The sequence below is a fragment of the Bos grunniens genome, chromosome 8 (assembly GCF_055505025.1).
Source record: "Bos grunniens cultivar Pamir isolate PY7600 chromosome 8, Bosgru_T2T1.0, whole genome shotgun sequence".
NCBI classification, from domain to species: Eukaryota; Metazoa; Chordata; class Mammalia; order Artiodactyla; family Bovidae; genus Bos; species Bos grunniens.
The window spans coordinates 63,704,102-63,725,607 of record NC_141172.1 but is presented as its reverse complement, the minus strand read 5'-3'; the positions used below and the strand labels follow the sequence as shown (position 1 = coordinate 63,725,607).

Here is a 21,506-nt window from a genome sequence, read left to right as displayed (position 1 = left end):
AAAATTGGAATAAAATGTTCATTCTAACCTAAACAGATTATCAGTTTACTAAAACAGGAGATTTAAATAGGATCCAGTCATTACCATAATACACCAAATGTTCAAGATATAATCCAAAATTACTAGACAAACCAAACATCAGGAAAATATTAAATAAGATAATAAACAGGCACCAAAATTGTGATGGAACAGATATCAGAATTAGCTGACAAAGATTTTAAAGCAATTGTCATAAAAAGTCTGATAAGCAACTATGAATGCTCTTGAAGCAAATGGAAAAATCCAAAGCCTCAGCAATGAGAGTAAACATAAAGATGAACTCGGCGGGACTTCTCTGGAGGTCCAGTGGTTAAGAAGCCATCTGCTAATGCAGGGGACACAGGTTCAACCCCTGGTCCAGGAAAATCCCACAGGCTGTGGGGCAACTAAGCCCGTGCACCACTAGGTCCACACTCTGGAGCCAGCACGCTGCAACTACCAGAGCCCGTGTGCCATGGAGCCTACGCTGTGTAACAGGAAAAGCCACTGTAATAAGAAGCCTGTGCACCACAGCTAGAGAAAACCTACATGCAGCAACAAAGATCCAGTGCAGTCAAAAAAACAAAAGAAATTAAAAAAATTTAAAAAGCGATGAATCCAATGAAAATATCACAATAATAACATTTTTAAAATAAGTAAAAAACCAAATAACCAAAATAAAAACCACATTAAATAGGCACAATACCAGAATGGAAATGACAAAAGAAAGAATCACAGAACTTAATGACAGACCAACAGAAATTATTCAGTCTGAACAACTGATAGAAAAGATAGAAAGAGAAAGAATCAACAGAGTCTCGGGGCTCTGTGGGACAATAACAAAGTTTCTACCATTCATATCATCAGAGCCCCAGAAAGAGAGGAAAAAGAGAGGCTAAAAACATATTTGAAGGAATAATGACTAGAAATGGCCCAAATCTAGTGAAAGACACAGACCTACAAATTTAAATAGTTGAGCAAAGCTCAACAAAATAAACCCAAAGAAATCCATACTGAGTCAGTCAAAATCAAATTTCTGAAGACTAAATTCAAATTATAGCGTATTTCTCATAAGAAACTATGGAAGCCAGAGGTAATGGCACAACATTTTGCAAGTGTTGAGGGGGAGGAAAAAGAACTGTCAACCCAGAATTCTACATCAAGTGCTTGCATAGACCGGGAGTGAAAAGAAAGAGAAGTGTTTGAGGATAGCTAAAGGATTTAGCAGTTATAGGGGGTACAATGAAATTGTTCTAAAATCAACTGTTGTGATGTTTGTACAATACAACTCTGTGAATATGAAAAAAACTATTGAATTGCACATTTTAAATTGGTATGTATGCTGATATGGTGGATCTCAATACTTTCCATTACGTACACATTAAAATGAAATGTCAAAAACATTCAAGAAATGTAGAGGAAGACAGGAATGGGAAAAAAAGAGGAATGAAAAACAGAAAACAATGCATAATAAGTTGGAAACATTAATGATTATATTATAGGTAAATGGGGCTTGCCTAGTGATGCAGCAATAAAGAATCTGCCTGCTATGCAGGAGATGCAGGTTCAATCCCTGGATTGGGAAAATCCCCTGGAGGAGGAAATAGTATTCTTGCTGGAGACATCCCATGGACAGAGGAGCCTGGCAGGCTACAGTCCATAGCATTGCAAAGAGTCGGACATGACTGAGTGACTGAACACATATACATTCATATAGGTAAATGGTATAAGCACACCAGTAAAAAGATTTTTTAAAAAAAGAAAGAGGACTGAACTACATGCTTGTGGGTTGTCTATTTTATATATAGTACTGTATATATTTTAACCCCAAACTCCTAATTTATCCCTCCCTGATCAACTGGTTTTTGATAAAGGTGTAAAGGCAAACCAATAGATAATTTTTTAAACAAATGGTACTAAAAATATTGGACATCCACATATAAAAACAAAACAAAAAAAAACAAAAATCTACACTTTTTACCATATACAAAATTATCTAAAAATCAGTAATAAATGTAAATGTAAAATCGCTATAAATAGGTAAACCTTAGTTCAGTCGCTCAGTCGTGTCCGACTCTTTGCGACCCCATGAATCGCAGCATGCCAGGCCTCCCTGTCCATCACCAACTCCCAGAGTTCACTCAGACTCACATCCATCGAGTCAGTGATGCTATCCAGCCATCTCATCCTCTGTTGTCCCTTTCTCCTCCTGCCCCCAAACCCTCCCAGCATCAGAGTCTTTTCCAATGAGTCAACTCTTCGCATGAGGTGGCCAAAGTACTGGAGTTTCAGCTTTAGCATCATTCCTTACAAAGAAATCCCAGGGCTGATCTCCATCAGAATGGACTGTTTGGATCTCCTTGCAGTCCAAGGGACTCTCAAGAGTCTTCTCCAACACCACAGTTCAAAACATTCAATTCTTCAGCGCTCAGCCTTCTTCACAGTCCAACTCTCACATCCATACGTGACCACAGGAAAAACCATAGCCTTGACTAGACGGACATTTGTTGGCAAAGTAATGTCTCTGCTTTTCAATATGCTATCTAGGTTGGTCATAACTTTCCTTCCAAGGAGTAAGCGTCTTTTAATCTCATGGCTGCAGTCACCACCTGCAGTGATTTTGGAGCCCAAAAAATAAAGTTTGACACTGTTTCCACTGTGTCCCCATCTATTTCCCATGAAGTGATGGGACCGGATGCCATGATCTTCGTTTTCTGAATGTTGGGCTTTAAGCCAACTTTTTCACTCTCCACTTTCACTTTCATCAAGAGGCTTTTTAGTTCCTCTTCACTTTCTGCCATAACTGTGGTGTCATCTGTATATCTGAGGTTATTGATATTTCTCCTGGCAATCTTGATTCCAGCTTGTGCTTCTGTGCAAAAAAGATTTTCACGACCCAGATAATCACAACTGTGTGATCACTGACCTAGAGCCAGACATCCTGGAATGTGAAGTCAAACGGGCCTTAGAAAGCATCACTGTGAACAAAGCTAGTGGAGGTGATGGAATTCCAGTTGAGCTCTTTCAAATCCTGAAAGATGATGCTATTAAAGTGCTTCACTCAATATGCCAGCAAATTTGGAAAACTCAGCAGTGGTCACTGGAAAAGGTCAGTTTTCATTCCAATCCCAAAGAAAGGCAATGCCAAAGAATGCTCAAACTACCGCACAATTGCACTCATCTCACACGCTAGTAAAATAATGCTCAAAATTCTCCAAGCCAGGCTTCAGCAATATGTGAACCGTGAACTTCCTGATGTTCAAGCTGGTTTTAGAAAAGGCAGAGGAACCAGAGATCAAATTGCCAACATCCGCTGGATCATGGAAAAAGCAAGAGAGTTCCAGAAAAACATCTATTTCTGCTTTATTGACTATGCCAAAGCCTTTGACTGTGTGGATCACAAGAAACTGTGGAAAATTCTGAAAGAAATGGGAATACCAGACCACCTGACCTGCCTCTTGAGAAATCTGTATGCAGGTCAGGAAGCAACAGTTAAAACTGGACATGGAACAACAGACTGGTTCCAAATAGGAAAAGGAGTACGTCAAGGCTGTATACTGTCACCCTGCTTATTTAACTTATATATGCAGAGAGTAGGAGAAGGCAATGGCAAGCCACTCCAGTACTCTTGCCTGGAAAATCCCATGGATGGGGGAGCCTGGTGGGCTGCAGTCCATGGGGTTGCTGCAGGTCGGACATGACTGAGCGACTTCACTTTCACTTTTCACTTTCACACAATGGAGAAGGAAATGGCAACCCACGCCAGTGTTCTTGCCTGAAGAATCCCAGGGATGGCAGAGCCTGGTGGGCTGCTGTCTATGGGGTTGCGCAGAGTCGGACACGACTGAGGCAACTTAGCAGCATGCAGACAGTAAACCTTTTAGAAGCAAACAAAGGTAAAAGATCTCTGCAACCTTGAGTTAGGTGAAAATTTCTTAGAGATGATACCAAAGAATAGTCCTTTACAAAATCGATAGATTGAATTTCATCCAAACTTAAAATTCTATTTGAAAGACACTGTTAAGAAAATAAAAACACAAGTCACAAAATGTTGGAGAAAATATTTGTAAAACACATATCTGATAAAGCCTTCGATATATCCAGAATAAAGAACTCTTACGTGTGAATAATAAAGCCGATAATGAAATTATAATATGGCCAAACGGTCTGAATAGACATTTCACCAATTAAGCATATGAAAAGACACTCAAAATCATTAATACACAGGAAAGTAACACATTCAAACCACAATGTGATACCACTACACATCTATTAGAAAGGCTAAACGAAAACCAAAACAAATCTGTCAATAGCAAATTCTTGGTGAGGATGTGGAAAAACTAGAACTCAGATTTTGCTGGTGGGATTGGTATCATAAACGTTACAGCCACTATGGAAAACTGTTTGCCAGTTTCATAGTAAGTTAAATATACACTTACTACATGGCCCAATAATTTCATCGAGTGTTTAGTACACAGGAGAAATAAAAGCATGAAGGCTTATGTTCACATAAAAACCTGCATATGGATGTTTATGAAAGCTTCATTTATTAATACTAAATACTGGAAACATCTCAATTGTCCTTCAACTGGAAAATGACAAAAGAAATTGAAGTACATCTATACAAAAGAATACTGCTCAGCAATAAAAAGGAATGAAGTACTAATCTACTCAATAACATGGAAAAATCTCAAATGTATTATGCTAAGTTAAAGAACACAGTCTCAAAGGGTACATATTGTATGATTCATTTACATGGGTTTCTAGAGAAGGTAAAACTATGGGACAGAAGGCAGATCAGTGGTATCCGGGGGCAGCAAGGGGCTGAGATGTGGGGAGAGATTGATGATGAAGGGACATGGGAAAATCTGGGGTGTGATGGACCTGTTCTACATCTTGACTGTGGTGGTAATTGCAGGACCACATGTTTGCTAAAATTAAGTAACTACAGACTGAAAAAGTGTAAAATTGACTGTATTTACTGTATTAAAACTCCATAAACTTTACTTTAAAACAACAAAAAAAGATACCATAACACTTTAAGTGAAAAACATTTACTTTCGTCACAAATGATCAGATATCCACGTACTGGCTGAGCGTAATCTTATATGAATTGAGCATGAGGGAAGGCAGTTATTTTTAAGGTGTTTTAGCATGAACTGCTAACGGAGGAAGAAAATTGACCACACAAAATATTTGCTTTGGGGAAATACAATTGCTAAAATAAGAAAGAGAACATGTCATGCTTTGGTCTGAGTTATTTTTGCCTGAAAGTAATGCTCAAAATTCTCCAAGCCAGGCTTCAGCAATATGTGAACCGTGAACTTCCTGATCTTCAAGCTGGTTTTAGAAAAGGCAGAGGAACCAGAGATCAAATTGCCAACATCTGCTGGATCATGGAAAAAGCAAGAGAGTTCCAGAAAAACACCTATTTCTGCTTTATTGACTATGCTAAAGCCTTTGACTGTGTGGATCACAAGAAACTGTGGGAAATTCTGAAAGAGATGGGAATACCAGACCACCTGATCTGCCTCTTGAGAGATTTGTATGCAGGTCAGGAAGCAACAGTTAGAACTGGACCTGGAACAACAGACTGGTTCCAAATAGGAAAAGGAGTACGTCAAGGCTGTATATCGTCACCCTGCTTATTTAACTTCTATGCAGAGTACATCATGAGAAACGTTTGACTGGATGAAGCACAAGCTGGAATCAAGATTGCCGGGAGAAATATCAATAACCTCAGATGTGCAGATGACACCACAGTTATGGCAGAAAGTGAAGAGGAACTAAAAAGCCTCTTGATGAAAGTGAAAGTGGAGAGTGAAAAAGTTGGCTTAAAGCTCAGCATTCAGAAAACGAAGATCATGGCATCTGGTCCCATCACTTCATGGGAAATAGATGGGGACAGAGTGGAAACAGTGTCAGACTTTATTTTTGGGGGCTCCAAAATCACTGCAGATGGTGACTGTAGCCATGAAATTAAAAGACACTTACTCCTTGGAAGGAAAGTTATGACCAACCTAGATAGCATATTCAAAAGCAGAGACATTACTTTGCCAACAAAGGTTCGTCTAGTCAAGGCTATGGTTTTTCCTGTGGTCATGTATGGATGTGAGAGTTGGACTGTGAAGAAGGCTGAGCGCCGAAGAATTGATGCTTTTGAACTGTGGTGTTGGAGAAGACTCTTGAGAGTCCCTTGGACTGCAAGGAGATCCAACCAGTCCATCCTAAAGGAGATCAGCCCTGGGATTCCTTTGGAAGGAATGATGCTAAAACTGAAACTCCAGTACTTTGGCCACCTCATGTGAAGAGTTGACTCATTGGAAAAGACTCTGATGCTGGGAGGGATTGGGGGCAGGAGGAGAAGGGGACGACAGAGAATGAGTTGGCTGGATGGCATCACTGACTCGATGGACGTGAGTCTGAGTGAACTCCGGGAGTTGGTGATGGACAGGGAGGCCTGGCGTGCTGCGATTCATGGGGTCGCAAAGAGTCGGACACGACTGAGTGACTGAACTGAACTGAACTGAAGCTGTTTTAGCTCTAATTATTTCAATATATATTTGAATCTTGGATGTATTGGGACCCAGAAGTACTTCATACCTTTTCCAATAACTCATTTTGCTGATCCATGTTTCCACGTATGCTGCTAATAAAGCAAGAAAGGTAACTGCTCTTGAAATTTCAAAGAGCCTTACAAAATACTCGTCTTCCCTGGTGGTACAGATAGTAAAGCGTCTGCCTACAATGTGGGAGACCTGGGTTTGATCCCTGGGTCGGGAAGATCCCCTGAAGAAGGAAATGGCAACTCACTCCAGTACTCTTGCTTGGAAAATCCCATGGACGGAGAAGCCTGATAGGCTACAGACCACGGGGTCGCAAAGAGTCAGACACGACTGAGTGACTTCACTTCACTCACTACAAAATACTCAGGTCATGTACACTAACTTCTGGAAGTGAAGTGTAAGTCATTCAGTCATGTCTGACTCTTTGCGATCCCATGGACTATAGTCCACGGACTTCTCCAGGCCAAGATGCTGGAGTGGGGATTTTCCCAACTCAGGGATCGAACCCAGGTCTCCCACACTGCAGGCAGATTCTTTACCAGCTGAGCCACCAGGGAAGCCCAACTCCTGGAAGAGGCAGGTTTTTGTTCTGTTTCAGAATCTTGGTTTTGAAGATGGAGGTAAGTTTTGAATTTGACTCAACGTATCTGATAATAGAAACCCCTATGCATAAGTCTTCGGAGTGGTCACTCAGTGCTAGTTATTATTCTCTATACAAAGACCTCCAATATCTAATCCAGAAGATTCCAGAGATTCTATCACTGCATTTATAGATATGGACTCATTTAAACCCAAATTCATTAACAGAACTGAAATGTATTACAGGTAGAGCATGTTCCTTTTATCATTTGAGTTCTTCTAGAATGAAAAATGACACAGAGAATCAGTTCAGTTCAGTTACTCAGTCATGTCTGACTCTTTGTGACCCCATGGACTGCAGCACGCCAGGCCTCCCTGTCCATCACCAACTCCGGAGCTTACTCAAACTCATGTTCATCGAGTCGGTGATGCCATCCAACCATCTTATCCTCTGTTGTCCCTTTCTCCTCCTGCCTTCAATCTTTCCCAGCATCAGGGTCTTTTCAAATGAGTCAGTTCTTCACATCAGGTGCCCAAAGTACTGGAGTTTCAGCTTCAGCATCAGTCCTTCCAATGAATATTCAGGACTGACCTCCTTTAGGATGGACTGGTTGGATCTCCTTGCAGTCCAAGGGACTCTCAAGAGTCTTCTCCAACACCACAGTTTAAAAGCACCAATTCTTTGGTGCTCAGCTTTCTATATAGTCCAACTCTCACATCCATACATGACTACTGGAAAAAATGCTAGACTCTAGCTTATTGTATTTCATAATTGACAGACACTCTCAATCCGCATCTTATTTGTTAGTATTAAGCAAAGACAGTAGTACTTACTGTTAGCAAGATAATGCTAATTCATGTAATAATTTCCTCCTAGAGTAGCATCCTTCCTCAGAAGTTTGAATAAGGGAGAGGATTCAGGACTGGTGGTCATAAGAATGAACGTGAGAAATGGAGGCAATCAGCACACATTGGGGTAATCCTGACTGACTAGATTTCTCGGGGCCAAAGTGGAGTCAGAACCACAGGGTCAACAGGTCACTCTGCATCCCAGGGCAGCTGCTTCACTCTTAGAAAGTCGGCTCTAAGATACAGGGAAACTTCAAGGCTTCTCTTCAACCCATGACATACTTTGGTTTTGTGTCATTGATAGTTATACTTTCCAATAGGGAAGATTTAATTTGGTTGTGTCACCACTATCCAATATGCTGTGCCTATAAGGAACATTTCTGCATCTGAGGCAGCTGAAAGCATGCATCCCTTAGTATGACTAGAAAAAGCAGCCCTTAGCCTCCTCACCTGGGTTCTGTTTTGGGTTGCTTTAAGGGGATAGTGGCTCTATGGCTAGTTTCCAAGTGGTGAGCAGCCCATTAGGTTCTGAGCTTCCTGCTAAATGAGAGTAGCTGAGAAAGGCCTGTTCTTTTATTTAGCTACCCTACTCCTTTCCTTCATTTCCTTGGTTACAACATTCAGCTAATACCTGTCCAGTCTCCACCACAGCTTCTTCTGATGAACAAATGAGATGATTCATTGTTTGGAAGTGTTTGGTAACTGTGACATGTTGTACAAATGAAGGGCTTATGATGTAAACTAGTATTCAATGGCAACCCACTCCAGTACTCTTGCCTGGAAAATCCCATGGATGGGGGAGCCTGGTGGACTGCCACCTACGGGGTCGCATAGAGTCGGACACGACTGAAGCGACTTAGCAGCAGCAGTATTCACTGGACAGCAGTCACTTAAATTTGCATTCCTATCAGGGACAGCTAATATAGGATGCAGCTGGCTAGTGTGCTGTGTTGTTTTAATTATTCTGGCAACTGTGAAGGTAGCCTCTAATCCACCACCAACTGTGGCTGGCATTCTGCATGTGCTCAGTCTATACACAGTTCAGGAAGCTGAGCTGGAACCATGACTGGAAACCCACTGCTCTGCTGCAGTCGGTTATTTTAAGGTTAGCTGAAACAGGAGAGTCTCTGTACAGACTGGTACGTGCAGAAGCCAGAGCTCCAACTCCAGCGTTTAGAGGCAATGCCTGTTACATGCAGTGACAGTTGTGCCACTCTACACAATAGCTATGGTGTCATACCGTCCCACACAAGTGAATTCAGCATTCCCTATAGATATCTTATTTGCTTGTTCTAAAATGTCACCTTTGTGTGGCATCAAAGATGCATTTATCTCCTTTCACCTGCTTTTTACTTCATATCTTTCAGATTGTCACAATCTTGGGAAGACATTTGTGGTGATTTAAAAACTATCTGCTTATTTTTATAGAAGCCACATGGGAACAATGGAAAGAAGATAGGATCCATAATCCAATGACTTGGTTTGAGTTTCAACTGTGTAGTTATTAGCTATGCAACTAAACTGCTTAACTGCTGAGTGTCCTGATATAAAATGAGAATAACAACATGGAAGGGACATATATTTTGAGGGCACCTGAGATTTTACAAAATATTTTTACATATTATCTCATTATCATTGTTGAGCTATCTTAAAATATTATTTACACTCATCGCTATTTTCAAATTATCATAGTTGCTACATCTGCCACTAGATCTTGCTATTTATTTGGTTAAAAAATGAATGTAAGTATATTGCTACATCATAATTTTAAAATACTTTGATAAATGTATTTTGATACAGCTGATTTTCTTTGGATTCTTATTAAGTAATATTTAAGGTCTTAAAAAACATGTTTCTGAGAAGGGGGTTCACAAAGTTCACCAGATTGCCAAAAGAGTTCGTGGCACAAAAATGTTCAGAAAAGTCCAAACTAGATAACCAAGAATTTCATGAGTCAAGGTTTAGAACTCAGCAACTTTCTTGTCTTCCTCTTATGTTTGTCTTTCTCTACGTACTCATACACAAGAATGTGCGTGTATAGGTAGATATATCTACCTACACATGGAGGCCCTATAGTTTATTATTTAAAAGCGTGGACTTTACAATCAGTCTTGCAGGCTTCAATCTCAGTTCTGTTCTTTATTAGACAAGTTACTTAATCTCTCCACATCTCCGTATCCTGACCTATAAAATGAGGGAAGTAAGAGTACCCCAAACTCTTGTGTTTTGTTATTAAATGAGTTCACATGTTACAAACCATTTAAGACGGTGCTTATATAACATAACTTTATGAATGTTGGCTAATTGTATTATCATTATTAGCATAGATGCATATGCCTGTAAGTATATTTGTAAACATATACATGTGTAGGCTTCCCTGGTGGCTTGTACGGTAAAGAATCTGCCTGCAATGTAGGAGACACAGGTTTGATCCCTGAGTTGGGAAGATCCCCTGGAGAAGGGAATGGTTATCCACTCCAGTATTCTTGCCTGGAGAATCCTATGGACAGAGGAGCCTGGCAGGCTACAGTCCATGGGGTCACAAAGAGTCAGACATGACTGAGCAACTAACATTTTCACTTTCATATATGTAAACAACCATTTATAAAACCTTTAATGACCATAACATTTAAAGTCAGGGTAAAGGAAAAAGTAACCTGAAATAATGTCACTGCTCTATGACTTATGAGGCTCCCTGCCACACCTAACTACTGTGTTGGGAGATGTTACAAACAAAGAGAAACAACGATTCAGAGAGATTTATGTAAGTTCAGAGCATGGACAGGTCAACAAAAGTTATAGTAGAATCAGAAGTGGTGCTGCCTGGCTACCTTACCACTGCAAATACCCCAAACACTTTTAGCAACGATGCCAGGATCCATCATTACACACAGTGAATATTTACAAATTATTTTGTTTGGTTTTTACAAAGAAGGATTATTCTTTGTTAGCATTTAGAGATTTTTCTTTTTGAGACATTTCTGAAACTACACAAGATTTGATCATTTTACTGTAAGTCCAACCTGATATAACAAGTTTCTATCTATTGTCTGCCATGTGTGATGCTAGATATTTTACATTCCTTATCTAATTTAACTGTCCCACAGGCACAGTATTATAATCTATAGTTTACAGATGAGGAAAGAGGCTCAAAAGGTTAAGTGGTTTAAGCCAAGGTAATATAATTAATAAATAACAAAGCCAGGGCCGTGGTGGGTCAGTGGCTAAGACTCCATGTTTCCAATGCAGGGGGTCTGGGTTCCATCCTTGGTCAAGGAACTAGATCCCACATGCTGCGATGAGAATTGGGCAACTGAAAGACCCCACATGCCTCAACAAAGAGCAAAGTCCTGCAGCTGCAACTAAGACCCGGTACAGCCAAATAAATAGATTACTTAATTTAAAAAAAAAGACAAGGCCAGAATTAAAATCTCAGGTTTATCTGTCTCTAAAATCTGTATCCTTTTTACTATATTACACTATACAGTATTACAATGAATCAACTAAAATATATTACCCACAATACCTCTGGTATTCAATTAAATTATTTGAGCTTAATGTTAACAGAAAAATCTACAAATCTATAAATGATAGTCATAGCATGAAAGGATTTTACTATGTATGTTTGTTTCTAGGGCCCAGTACTGAGTCCTGATTCATCTGAATCTAGGACGTAATAAGCTATGTTAAAACATTAATCCACTGTATTAGGTTAAACACTAAGAATTGCAACTAAAATGATGTCTCATTCAGGAAAAGCCTCTTCACTCCTCCTCCAGGACAATGGGCAGCACAGAAAGTGTTCGATTTAATTAGCTGTGTATGTAGAAAGAGATGCTCATCTGTTTCCATGGAGTCAAACACATCACGACACACTTCTCCATGGAAACAGAGAAGGGAAAACAGAAAATGCTAAAGTGAATGAATTCATCGAGCAGTTGGTGAGCAAAGATTGAAGGAAAAAAATAATTCATCTGTAGTACTATGTTACTAGTTTACAAAAGAGAAACAGCATGTAATTAAGAGATCATCATTCATGCTACATAAAAGAACATATAAGATACACTGAAATATAAGATGTATCTTAATACTAAAAAATAACATATTATTTGGTGGGAATATACAAATGTTAGGAAATACCACAGAGCAACGGTATTACTGTCTTTGAATAGAAGACAAAAATGGCAGAATTCTTAAAAGGTGAACAATATTACAGCTCAAAGTGAGTAATGAGTAAGGGATTCCTTAGACAACACAATAAAATACATAGAACTAACTTATAAATACATTTATCAGTTCTGTATTTGTTTCATATCATGACTGCTTCTTTGTTTTTAAAGAATTTTTTCCTTTGGAGATATAAAATTATAGAAATATTTCAAGTTTTATTAGGTAACACATTAATTTGTATGATTGAGCCTATTTAAGTATTTTTAATTTACCACATACTGCACGCTTTGTTCCCCTTGATAATTATATTTCATGTTAAAATAATGAAAGAGTTACAAAATATGTTTTCTTGAGGAGTTCTGACTTAAAAACTTTTTTCCAATGAAATTTAGCCCTAACTTGTCTCTTAATTCAATTTAACTCAATTCAGATTTAATCTCAGCCCTCTAAATGATTATAGACTTATTGGGAAGAAAGATACTTAAAACAATGATAATAATTTTCATTCACTTCTTCAACAAGCATTTCTCATATGCCTACTATGTGCCAAGCACTGTGCTGGATTTTGTATGTATAACTATGACTTTAACAGACCTAGTCTATACTCATGGAGGCTATTAAATTAGAGAGGAGAGAGACATTAAAATAGTCAAACATACACATACACAGTTATGACCTGAGATAAATTCTATGAAAGAAAACTGAAGAGTTCCAAGAGAGGACACAGTGAACAGACTTCACTGAGATTCAATGGGCAGAGCAGGCTTTTATGAAGTGACCTCAGTGATGAGATCTGAAGGATGAGTAAAGGTCAGCCAGACAGAGAATGAGGAGAATAGTATTTTAGGCAAAAGCTTTGAGATGGAAAAGGGCTTACAGATTTAAGAAATGAAAATAAAGCAGGTTTTTCTAGGAAGAGAGTGGTGAAATGTGAGGTTGGAGAGAGAAAGAGGTATAGTTTCAAAATTTTGTTCCAAATACAATGGGAAGCAATTCAAGTGTTTTGAGCTCCAAAGTGATATAACTGAATATACAATTTTTAGTACAAGTAAACATGGAACATTTAGGAGAAAAGTCCAAAAAAGGCAAAACTAAACTATAGAGTGTAAGACATATGACTAGGTGGCAAAACTACAATATAATTATCACATAAACATCAAGACACCATATTATGCCAAGAGGGAAGGAAGAATGAACTGGGGCTTCTGGATGAACAATGTCCTGTTCCCTGACCTAATGTTGACTACATGCACTTCTGCTTCATATTTATTCGTTAAATTGAACATTTAAGTTCTATGGACTTCTCTATACATATATTTCAAAATAAGAAAGTATATTTTCTTTTCTTTCAGTAAAATATAGATGGAGATAAAGATGTGGGGATAAAGAGTGCAGATGGCTCAAGAAGCTTGGTTTTGGTGACAGAGGTTGATAATTGTCCCCATACCACTCTCTCATTCTTTCTTTCTGGGAACTGAGCACCCTGAGCTTTAGCTAGAGGTGATGCCATTCAGGGAGAGAAAAGTTTTTTTAGGCTCTTTGTCCTAGGCGTGGCTCTAACTCCACCCACTTCCAGGATGACAAATTGCTACCTTGCACACTCTCTTTCCCCCTTCCTGCTGGCCGGGCTCTGACAACAGCGAAAGAATCTGCCTTTGACCCAAAGATGGAAGCCACATGTTGAGAATGGCAAAGTAAAGCCCTAGCAACATCCCTGGATGATTTTGTAAAGCAGAGATGTCTCTCCACCCTAGACTGCCCACTTACCTTTGTTCTATTATGAGAATGAAATATACCTCTATCTTATTTAGGTCACTGTTAAAGCAGTTTAGCCCATGTACTCATTGATTTACACAAAGGAGGGCTGACAAATATGGCAATACCTAGAGGGGGATACCTAGAAGGAGCAGAGAAGGGGTTTTTAAATAATGGAGCTAACAGAGCATGTTTATCTTCAATGTTGATAAAAGAATTTAGAATACAGGAAAAGGTTGATGATGTAGTAATCCGAGGTTAAAAAAATGAAACAAGATCCCTGAGAAGACAGGATGTAGGGAGAAACTATCTTTGACAGAAAGGGATATTTGCTCTGTTTTAGCAGGAAGAGATGGAGAAGGAAATGGCAACCCACTCCAGTATTCTTGCCTGGAGAATCCCAGGGATGGGGGAGCCTGGTGGGCTGCCGTCTATGGGGTCGCACAGAGTCGGACATGACTGAAGTGACTTAGCAGCAGCAGCAGCAGGAAGAAAGAAGAAGATAGGTGAAGCTGTAGGCTGACATAGTTATTGGGCTGAAAGTTGGGAGAGTTCCTATTTAGTGTTTTCACTTTCAGTAAGAAGCATAAAGCATTAGCTAAGAAAGGGAGGGAGGGAGATATGGCAGTAGTCAGAGTTTCAGTAGAGGAAAAAGGTACGGGACAGTCATATGGAGAAATGTAATATGATGAGCAGAGAGTCTTGAGTGCCTTTCTGAAGTGGGGAGGCATGAATTTAAGGTGTTACCAATCTTCCAGACAGGTTAAATTGTTCAGGGCTTGACAGAAGTAGATGGATTAGGTCCATCCAAAGTTGGGATTGCAACAGCCAGGTGTCACAGGTGAGAAGAAAAGGGAGTTCTTCCAAGAGAAGGATTTTCATTATAGACTGTGGAATCAGGGCTGAATAGAAAGGAAAGTAAAAACAGAATAATGACGGTCAAAAGTGGAAAAGATAATGGATTGGAGGACTCCGTGACACTGAAAACTATCATTCTAATTAGTAAATGAGCTGGAACTAAGAGTTTTAGTTGAATGGTGGGTGTCTGAGTGAAAGAGTCAGAGGTGGTAGAAGATGTCAAATTCGAAGAGTAACTGAATGTAGATAGCTGAGGTGAAGTGAGGATCACATCTCTGACAGAGAAGAGAAATCTTTACAGAGAATGTGCTAAGAGAACTTTGTCCTTGAAGATGAGTTGGAGTTTGCTTAGCAGAGAAGAAGGTAAGGGGGTAGAAGGTAAAAAAGGGGAGAGGGAATAGACGTATAGAGGAAACAAAGACAAAATTTATGTCATATTGAGGACTAGAAAAACTAGTCATCAGTTAGGGTGCATGGGTAGAAATTCCTGGAAAAACGAGACATTTAGAGTGAAAATACATTCTAAAGGAATAGGTATGGAGGTTCAAATAGTGTTGACTTTAAAGACTAGGTTGTCAATCACGATGTCACTAAACATTTAGTGGTATGTATTGAGATTATAAATAATGGAGATTTTTATATTATTTATTTCCTTTGGGACTAACAACTTGTGACTATGTAGATTTGTGGTTTTTGCAGTCCTGGAAAATTCTCAGCCACTGTCTTTTTCCTGTTCACTTTATTCTCTAGAACTTCTCTAGAAGTTCTTCTAGAACCTCCATGTTGGACCTTTCTCTCTATATAAGACAGGATGACAACTATCAACTTCAATCAGCTGAATCAGTGATAAGAACATTTAATCAATTTAAAATCATTGAAGTTTAAATCATTTGTAAACATTACTTTGGGAATATATTAAATGTTATATATCATTATCTAATATCTCATTCCAGATCTCTGTTCTTACAGAGATCTCTAATAACAGATGAATTATTAAAGGACAAATTAATTCTCTCAGCACCTTAGAGTACCTATCTAGTTCAGTTCAGTTCAGTTGCTCAAGAGTGTCCGACTCTTTGCGACCCCATGAACCACAGCACACCAGGCCTCCCTGTCCCTCACCAACTGCCAGAGCCCACCCTAACCCATGTCCATTGAGTCAGTGATGCTATCCAGCCATCTCATCCTCTGTCATCCCCTTCTCCTCCTGCCCTCAATCTTTCCCAGCATCAGGGTCTTTTCAAATGAGTCAGCTTTTCACATCAGGTGGCCAAAGTATTGGAGTTTCAGCTTCAACATCAGTCCTTCCAATGAACACCCAGGACTGATCTCCTTTAGGACGGACTGGCTGGATCTCCTTGCAGTCCAAGGGACTCTCAAGAGTCTTCTCCAACACCACAGTTCAAAAGCATCAATTCTTCGGCACTCAGCTTTCTTTATAGTCCATCTCTCAAATCCATACATGGCCACTGGAAAAACCATAGCCTTGACTAGATGGATCTAGATTTGATGTCAAATACACAGGTATTTCTCAAGTACTTTTCATCTAATCTAAAAACCACAGTTTTAAGTTTCAGGGCTTAATTTCTTTCTTGTCCAAGTCTTGAAACCAAATATAAACAATAATGTATTTCCACTAAAACGTGTGAGTAAACTGCAAATTAAAACAAAATGAACAAATTTCCTTAGGACAAAGAGTTATTTTTTCAAGTTTCTGTACTTAAAGAGGAACTTGGAGCTTACCTATGATAAGCTTGTGAAGAGCACCCTTATCTCCATTAATAGCAGCAGCATGAACTTGGGATGCTAATGAAGAACCGGCAAAGAACAAGTTCTCTGACCTGTTCATAGTCTTCTCAACTGCAACAACCTGAAACGATGATGCAACCAATAAATATCTGTAGGAAACACTTCTGAAATCCATCTCACCAGTTCTAAATGGGTATGTTATAATTATGGCTCACTAGAAACACTTCACCAGGATTCAAACTGTCTATATAGGCCTAGTTTTTGAAGATACATAAGGAGCAAATCAGCTGAACTTCTGTACAAGTTGCTCATCTGTAAAATGAAAGGATTAGATGCTTCTAAGACACTTATCAGGGGCTGAGGGGAAAAAAAAAAAGGCATAAGTATTTAACATTAGACTCAGGGTTCAAAAGGCACAGTGACTGGCTAAGTAAATACAGGTAATTTGACTCCACATAATATTAAATATTAGAACTGATATTGGGACTAAAGGTGATGACCAAGTCACAAAATAGATAATGATATAAACTTGTCAGGTTAAAATTACCTAGATTTAAGTGCTAAATTAGAAGGTACCTCATTCTTTCTTTCATGCCCACAAAAGGAGGCATTTTTATTTGTTCTCTTCTTGTGTCCACCACGGAAATATACCTAGTTAGAAATGTGGACCTCAGGAACTTAACTTGGAAATCACACCGTTAGGATAAACCATGTTTCATTAAGGAAAATTTTGCTGACTGGTCATTTGATATGGTTTGATAGACTCTTCTAGAAATGCATTAGCTGCATAAGAAAATAGTACATTCCCTATCACAAGAGTGCTTAAGCAGAGTTTGGATTATGTCAGAAAAGGAGCAGGAAGAACTCAAGTACCTGATGGAAGGAAAAAGGAGTTTCATCAATGATCATAAACTTGCATCCTAAACTTAGGATGTCCTATCAAAGTTTCAAACTTGAACCTACAAGGATAAGGGAGATAATAAGTACAAGAAACATGGGGAGTGGTAAGTAACACGGCAAACTGGAGCAAATGTACCTATCTAAAGGGAGCAGCTGTTAATTAGCTACAGCTAATATCTACCATAAGGGTAAGCAAGCCCTCTTCTGATTTTAACAAAAAGTGAAACTCCAATCCCTGTGACTCTCTTTTATAAAATAAATTTATTACAGTTCATGAGCTTGATTGTCGTTGACAAGGATTATTGGTTATTTTAAAGTAAAGGTATTTTCTTAATTTTGTAAAATTTAGCTCTTCATGGCTTTATTTTGCTGACAATTTCAGTTAATGTGTTGGCAGAAATTATGGGCCTTTTGAGAGACTTCTGTCATGTCTGAGCAAGTCTGTCATGTCAGAAAAACCAGTTATATGCAGGATTAAATTAAAGTGACTTAAAGAAGCTGCAAAACAGGGGTGGAGGTTAAAACACAGAAGAGTAATTATACTTGGGCTCAAGGTCCAGTTCTTTAACAATATGCAGTGTAAACATAAGCTACCTCAGCTCTGCCTTCCCGTAAAATATGAAACATGAAATCAGTAGACCATGCAGATGCATTCAACAGGTTGAGTGCCAACTATGTGACAGGCACTGTTCTGAACTCTAGACATTGTTCTACACTTTAGATCACTCCAGGTGATCAGAGTTTTGGACACATCAGAATCACAAAAAAAAACTTTTGGAAAACAAACTAAAAATTTTATCTCAGTTATATATATTTATATACATCTCATAATTCTTAGCAACTTAGTACAGAAACAGGTAGATAGATGGTTTTCAGTGAATGCTTGTTGAGTGAAAAATCAGTCATAGGCTGAGTACTAAGTCCAGAGGGTGACCAGGGTCAGAGTTTAGTTTCTTGGAGTAATGAGTTCATACTCATCTGTCTCTGATCTTTTTTAACTCCTCATTTCTATTTACCAGAGAGGTTGGTGAGTGGTAAAGATATAAGAATACCAGACTAGGAGAGAGGAGACCTAAATAAAAATCTTGACTCCATCACTATTTAATTTTGTCAGCCTAAATCCTTAAAAAAAAAACTCAAATGTATACCAAAAATTTTTAGCGCTGTTTTTCCTAAACTTTTATAGATCAAAACCTCTTAGTTATGAAATTCTATAAAACGCAAAGGTATCATCATCATTAACTAACTATAAAATAAGCCAGTGTAATAAACGCTCTAATAATAACTATAGAAAACTAGTGCAGCTGTAGTAGTAGTACTGTTAGTCGCTCAGTCATGACTGACTCTTTCCAACTCTATGGACTATAGCCCGCCAGGCTCCTCCGTCTATGGAGTTCTCCAGGCAAGAATACTGGAGTGGGTAGCCATTCCCTTCTCCAGGGGTTCTTCCCTACTCAGAGACAGAACCCAAGTCTCCTGCATTGCAGGCGAATTCTTTACCATCTGAGACACCAGGGAACCCCAAAGTGGTGCTGTAGTCACAAGCAAAGGAAGAGTATTTGTGATTAGGACCAAAGGACTGGTTGTTCAGGAAGTTCTCAGAGATGGTGACTGACATCAAACCAGGGTCTCCAGCATTGCAGACAGATTCTTCAGCAGCTGAGCTACCAGGCAAGCTCAGTTGAGATTTCTTGGCTACAATTGGCGGCACGGCGATCTAGCTAGGTGTTCGTAAATGAATCTGGAGAGCTAACCGGGCCCAGGTTAAGTTCCTTAACTGCTTGGCTAGCAAGTGTTGTAATCATCCTGTAGGAGTGATCCATGCATCAGAAGCAATCACTCTCGCACGGAGCTTTTCAGTTTACAACGGGCTTCCCCAGTCCATCCCATAACTATTCCTTACAGGAGTCCAAAGTGACAATTATGGGTAAGTCATTAACACATTCCATTTAAACACAACAAGGGGGTGGCTCTGACTTTACAATGCTAGAACTAACGCAGAGAGAAGAGCAAGTAGGCAAGGAGGCCAGTGATTGGAGGTTCAGGCCACAGCTCAGGCCAGGAGGGCCGAGAGTTTGAGGCAGGGGCTAGCACTGCAGACCGATAGGAGCCTCCCCAGCCAGGCCCCTCTTACTCACCGTCGCCTCCTCCAGGACTCAAGTCCTGGGGGCGGCTCCAGGAGGCACGACCCCCGCTGGGCCGCCCCTCCTGCCAGGCCAGGCCAGGCCACTACATCCAGCTGGGACTGAGCCCACCGAGCTGAAAACTAGTGGAACCCCTCGGAAGGCGGCGCGAGGCTCTTGACGGCACAGCCTTCTGGGGATTGTAGTTCGCGTCCTCTAATAACTCCCCCACGCCCTTTCTATCCCACAAGGCCCCGCGCGCGGCCGACTTGGTGGACCAGGCCCGAGAGCTTGATGGGAAAAGAGTTCCGTGCGTTTGATGACGTGCTTTCTGAGAATGGCGCAGGACTACATGTTCCGACGGGCTCTGAGAGAGGTAGGACCCGGAAGTGAGGGTGTGCGAGGCCTCTCTGGAAGTTGTCCCGGGTGTTCGCCGCTGGAGCTCCGGGTCGAGAGGACGGGGTCCCGCTGCCGGGAGAATCCTCCACTGCCGCCGGTGCCCGGAGCCCAGCCCTTTCCTATCCTAACCCAACCTTCTCCAGTCCCAGACGCCAGCGCCTGTCCCTGCCGCGGACTCCGGCGTTACCATGATTCCTGGCATCTTCCTATCCTTACCCGACCTCAGATGCTCCCTGCTTCTCCTGGTGAGTGAGTGAAGGAATGACAGACCCTTCGATAGATGGTCTGTCGGTCTCCCGCCCTTGCCGAGGGGGACACAGCTGCTCCTACCCTTGCTTTCCTGTTTTTTCTCCTGGTGGCGAGGAGTGCACCCTCCCCCGCTGCCTTCATTCTCGGCATCCGTCTGTCCTCTTCCCAGGCCCCGGGTTCCTGAGGCCTGAGAAACCACGGACGGAGAATGAGACCTGGAAACCCGAGAATTAGCCCTGAGAGAAGAGACTGTGGGAGGGTCACGGCGAGCAGCGCCCCTTCCCCCGGGTTTCGGAGGGCTCATGAACTTGGTGGTAGTCTGTGTCCAAAAGGTCGGGGCGTAGACCTTCTGTTCCCTCCCACCCCCTTCTTTTGGGAACAGTGTGAGGCCGACAGGTGCTGGGGTCTTGTGAATCTTGCTCGTGAGCCCTGAAACGGTGCCCGGGTCGGCGGAGCCCTCTGTTGTGGCTTGATACGATTGGTTGAGAACCCGGAACTGGAAGCTGGTTTGGTGTCCACTGGGGGAGAAAGGTTTGAAGGGTGGAGGCTGTGATTACCAGAAAGCCCCAGCTCAGAGCCTCCTTCGCATCTGGTTATACTGCCCCTCTCCACCCCGAAATTTAAGCAGAGTTGTTCTTCAGGCTCCTGATTGCTGAATGACCAGGTTTTCTGCATACATATGCACTTATTCCTTAACTCCCTCACCGGCTCAGCACCATCTCATCTTGCAAAGGAATCTTCCCTCACTCCGTCTTCCTCCAAAGTACATCTTGAGTGTGCAACCTGAGTAATCCAGGTCAAATTGAGACAAAAGTGAAGGACTAACTTCATGTGGCAAAATGATGTACTTTTAATTGAACTGTTGTTATAACACGATATTTGAAAGTACTTTAATTGTAGCGAGTGAGTGAGTGAGTGAGTGAAGTCGCTCAGTCGTGTCCGACTCTTTGCGACCCCGTGGACTGTAGCCCACCAGGCACCTCCGTCTATGGGATTCTCCTTGTAGTAGATTTTTATAAAGCTAAATTTAAGTTGAACATTAAGTTAAAATCATTCTTGACAATGTAAGAAATATAATTCAATGACTCACAGGAAGTCATATAGCTGGTTACTGGCAGAACTGGGATTTGAAGCAGGTGTCTTGACTCACAGTGATTATTCTGCCATATCACGTTAAATTTTTAATGTTTGTGTTTGAAATAGTTTCTCTCTGCGTGTCCCCTCTCTTCCTGTTTTCTCTTCTCTCCCCTCTCCTTCCTCTCTCCTCCCTCTTTTCTCTGTGATTTTCAAG

At 40.6% G+C, this 21,506-nt stretch overlaps 2 protein-coding genes across 18 annotated transcripts in view; one reads left to right on the top strand and one right to left on the bottom strand.

The window, feature by feature from the left end:
- INVS (inversin) overlaps positions 1–19,813 on the bottom strand; it is a 135,601-nt gene extending 115,788 nt beyond the window's left edge. For 15 of the 16 annotated variants that reach the window (XR_015169975.1, XR_015169976.1, XR_015169971.1 and 12 more), the window contains exons 1-2: positions 19,583–19,747; positions 16,539–16,665 (exon numbers count right to left, since the gene is read on the bottom strand). Coding sequence is in view for 6 of the 16 variants with exons in the window: in XM_086416075.1 (XP_086272201.1) it covers positions 16,539–16,644 (106 nt within the window). In the remaining 10 variants the exon portion in view is untranslated. Of the gene's footprint in view, positions 1–16,538; positions 16,666–19,582 lie in introns of all 16 variants that reach the window. The other variant, XM_086416086.1, reaches the window with a different exon arrangement.
- A 5-nt stretch (positions 19,814–19,818) lies between these two features.
- Positions 19,819–21,506, top strand: part of ERP44 (endoplasmic reticulum protein 44) — a 96,931-nt gene continuing 95,243 nt past the window's right edge. The window contains exon 1 of one of the 2 annotated variants that reach the window (XM_086416098.1): positions 19,819–19,943. In XM_086416098.1, coding sequence (XP_086272224.1) covers positions 19,887–19,943 — 57 coding nt within the window. In that variant the 5' untranslated portion in view covers positions 19,819–19,886. Of the gene's footprint in view, positions 19,944–19,964; positions 20,212–21,506 lie in introns of those variants that run through there. The other variant, XM_086416097.1, reaches the window with a different exon arrangement.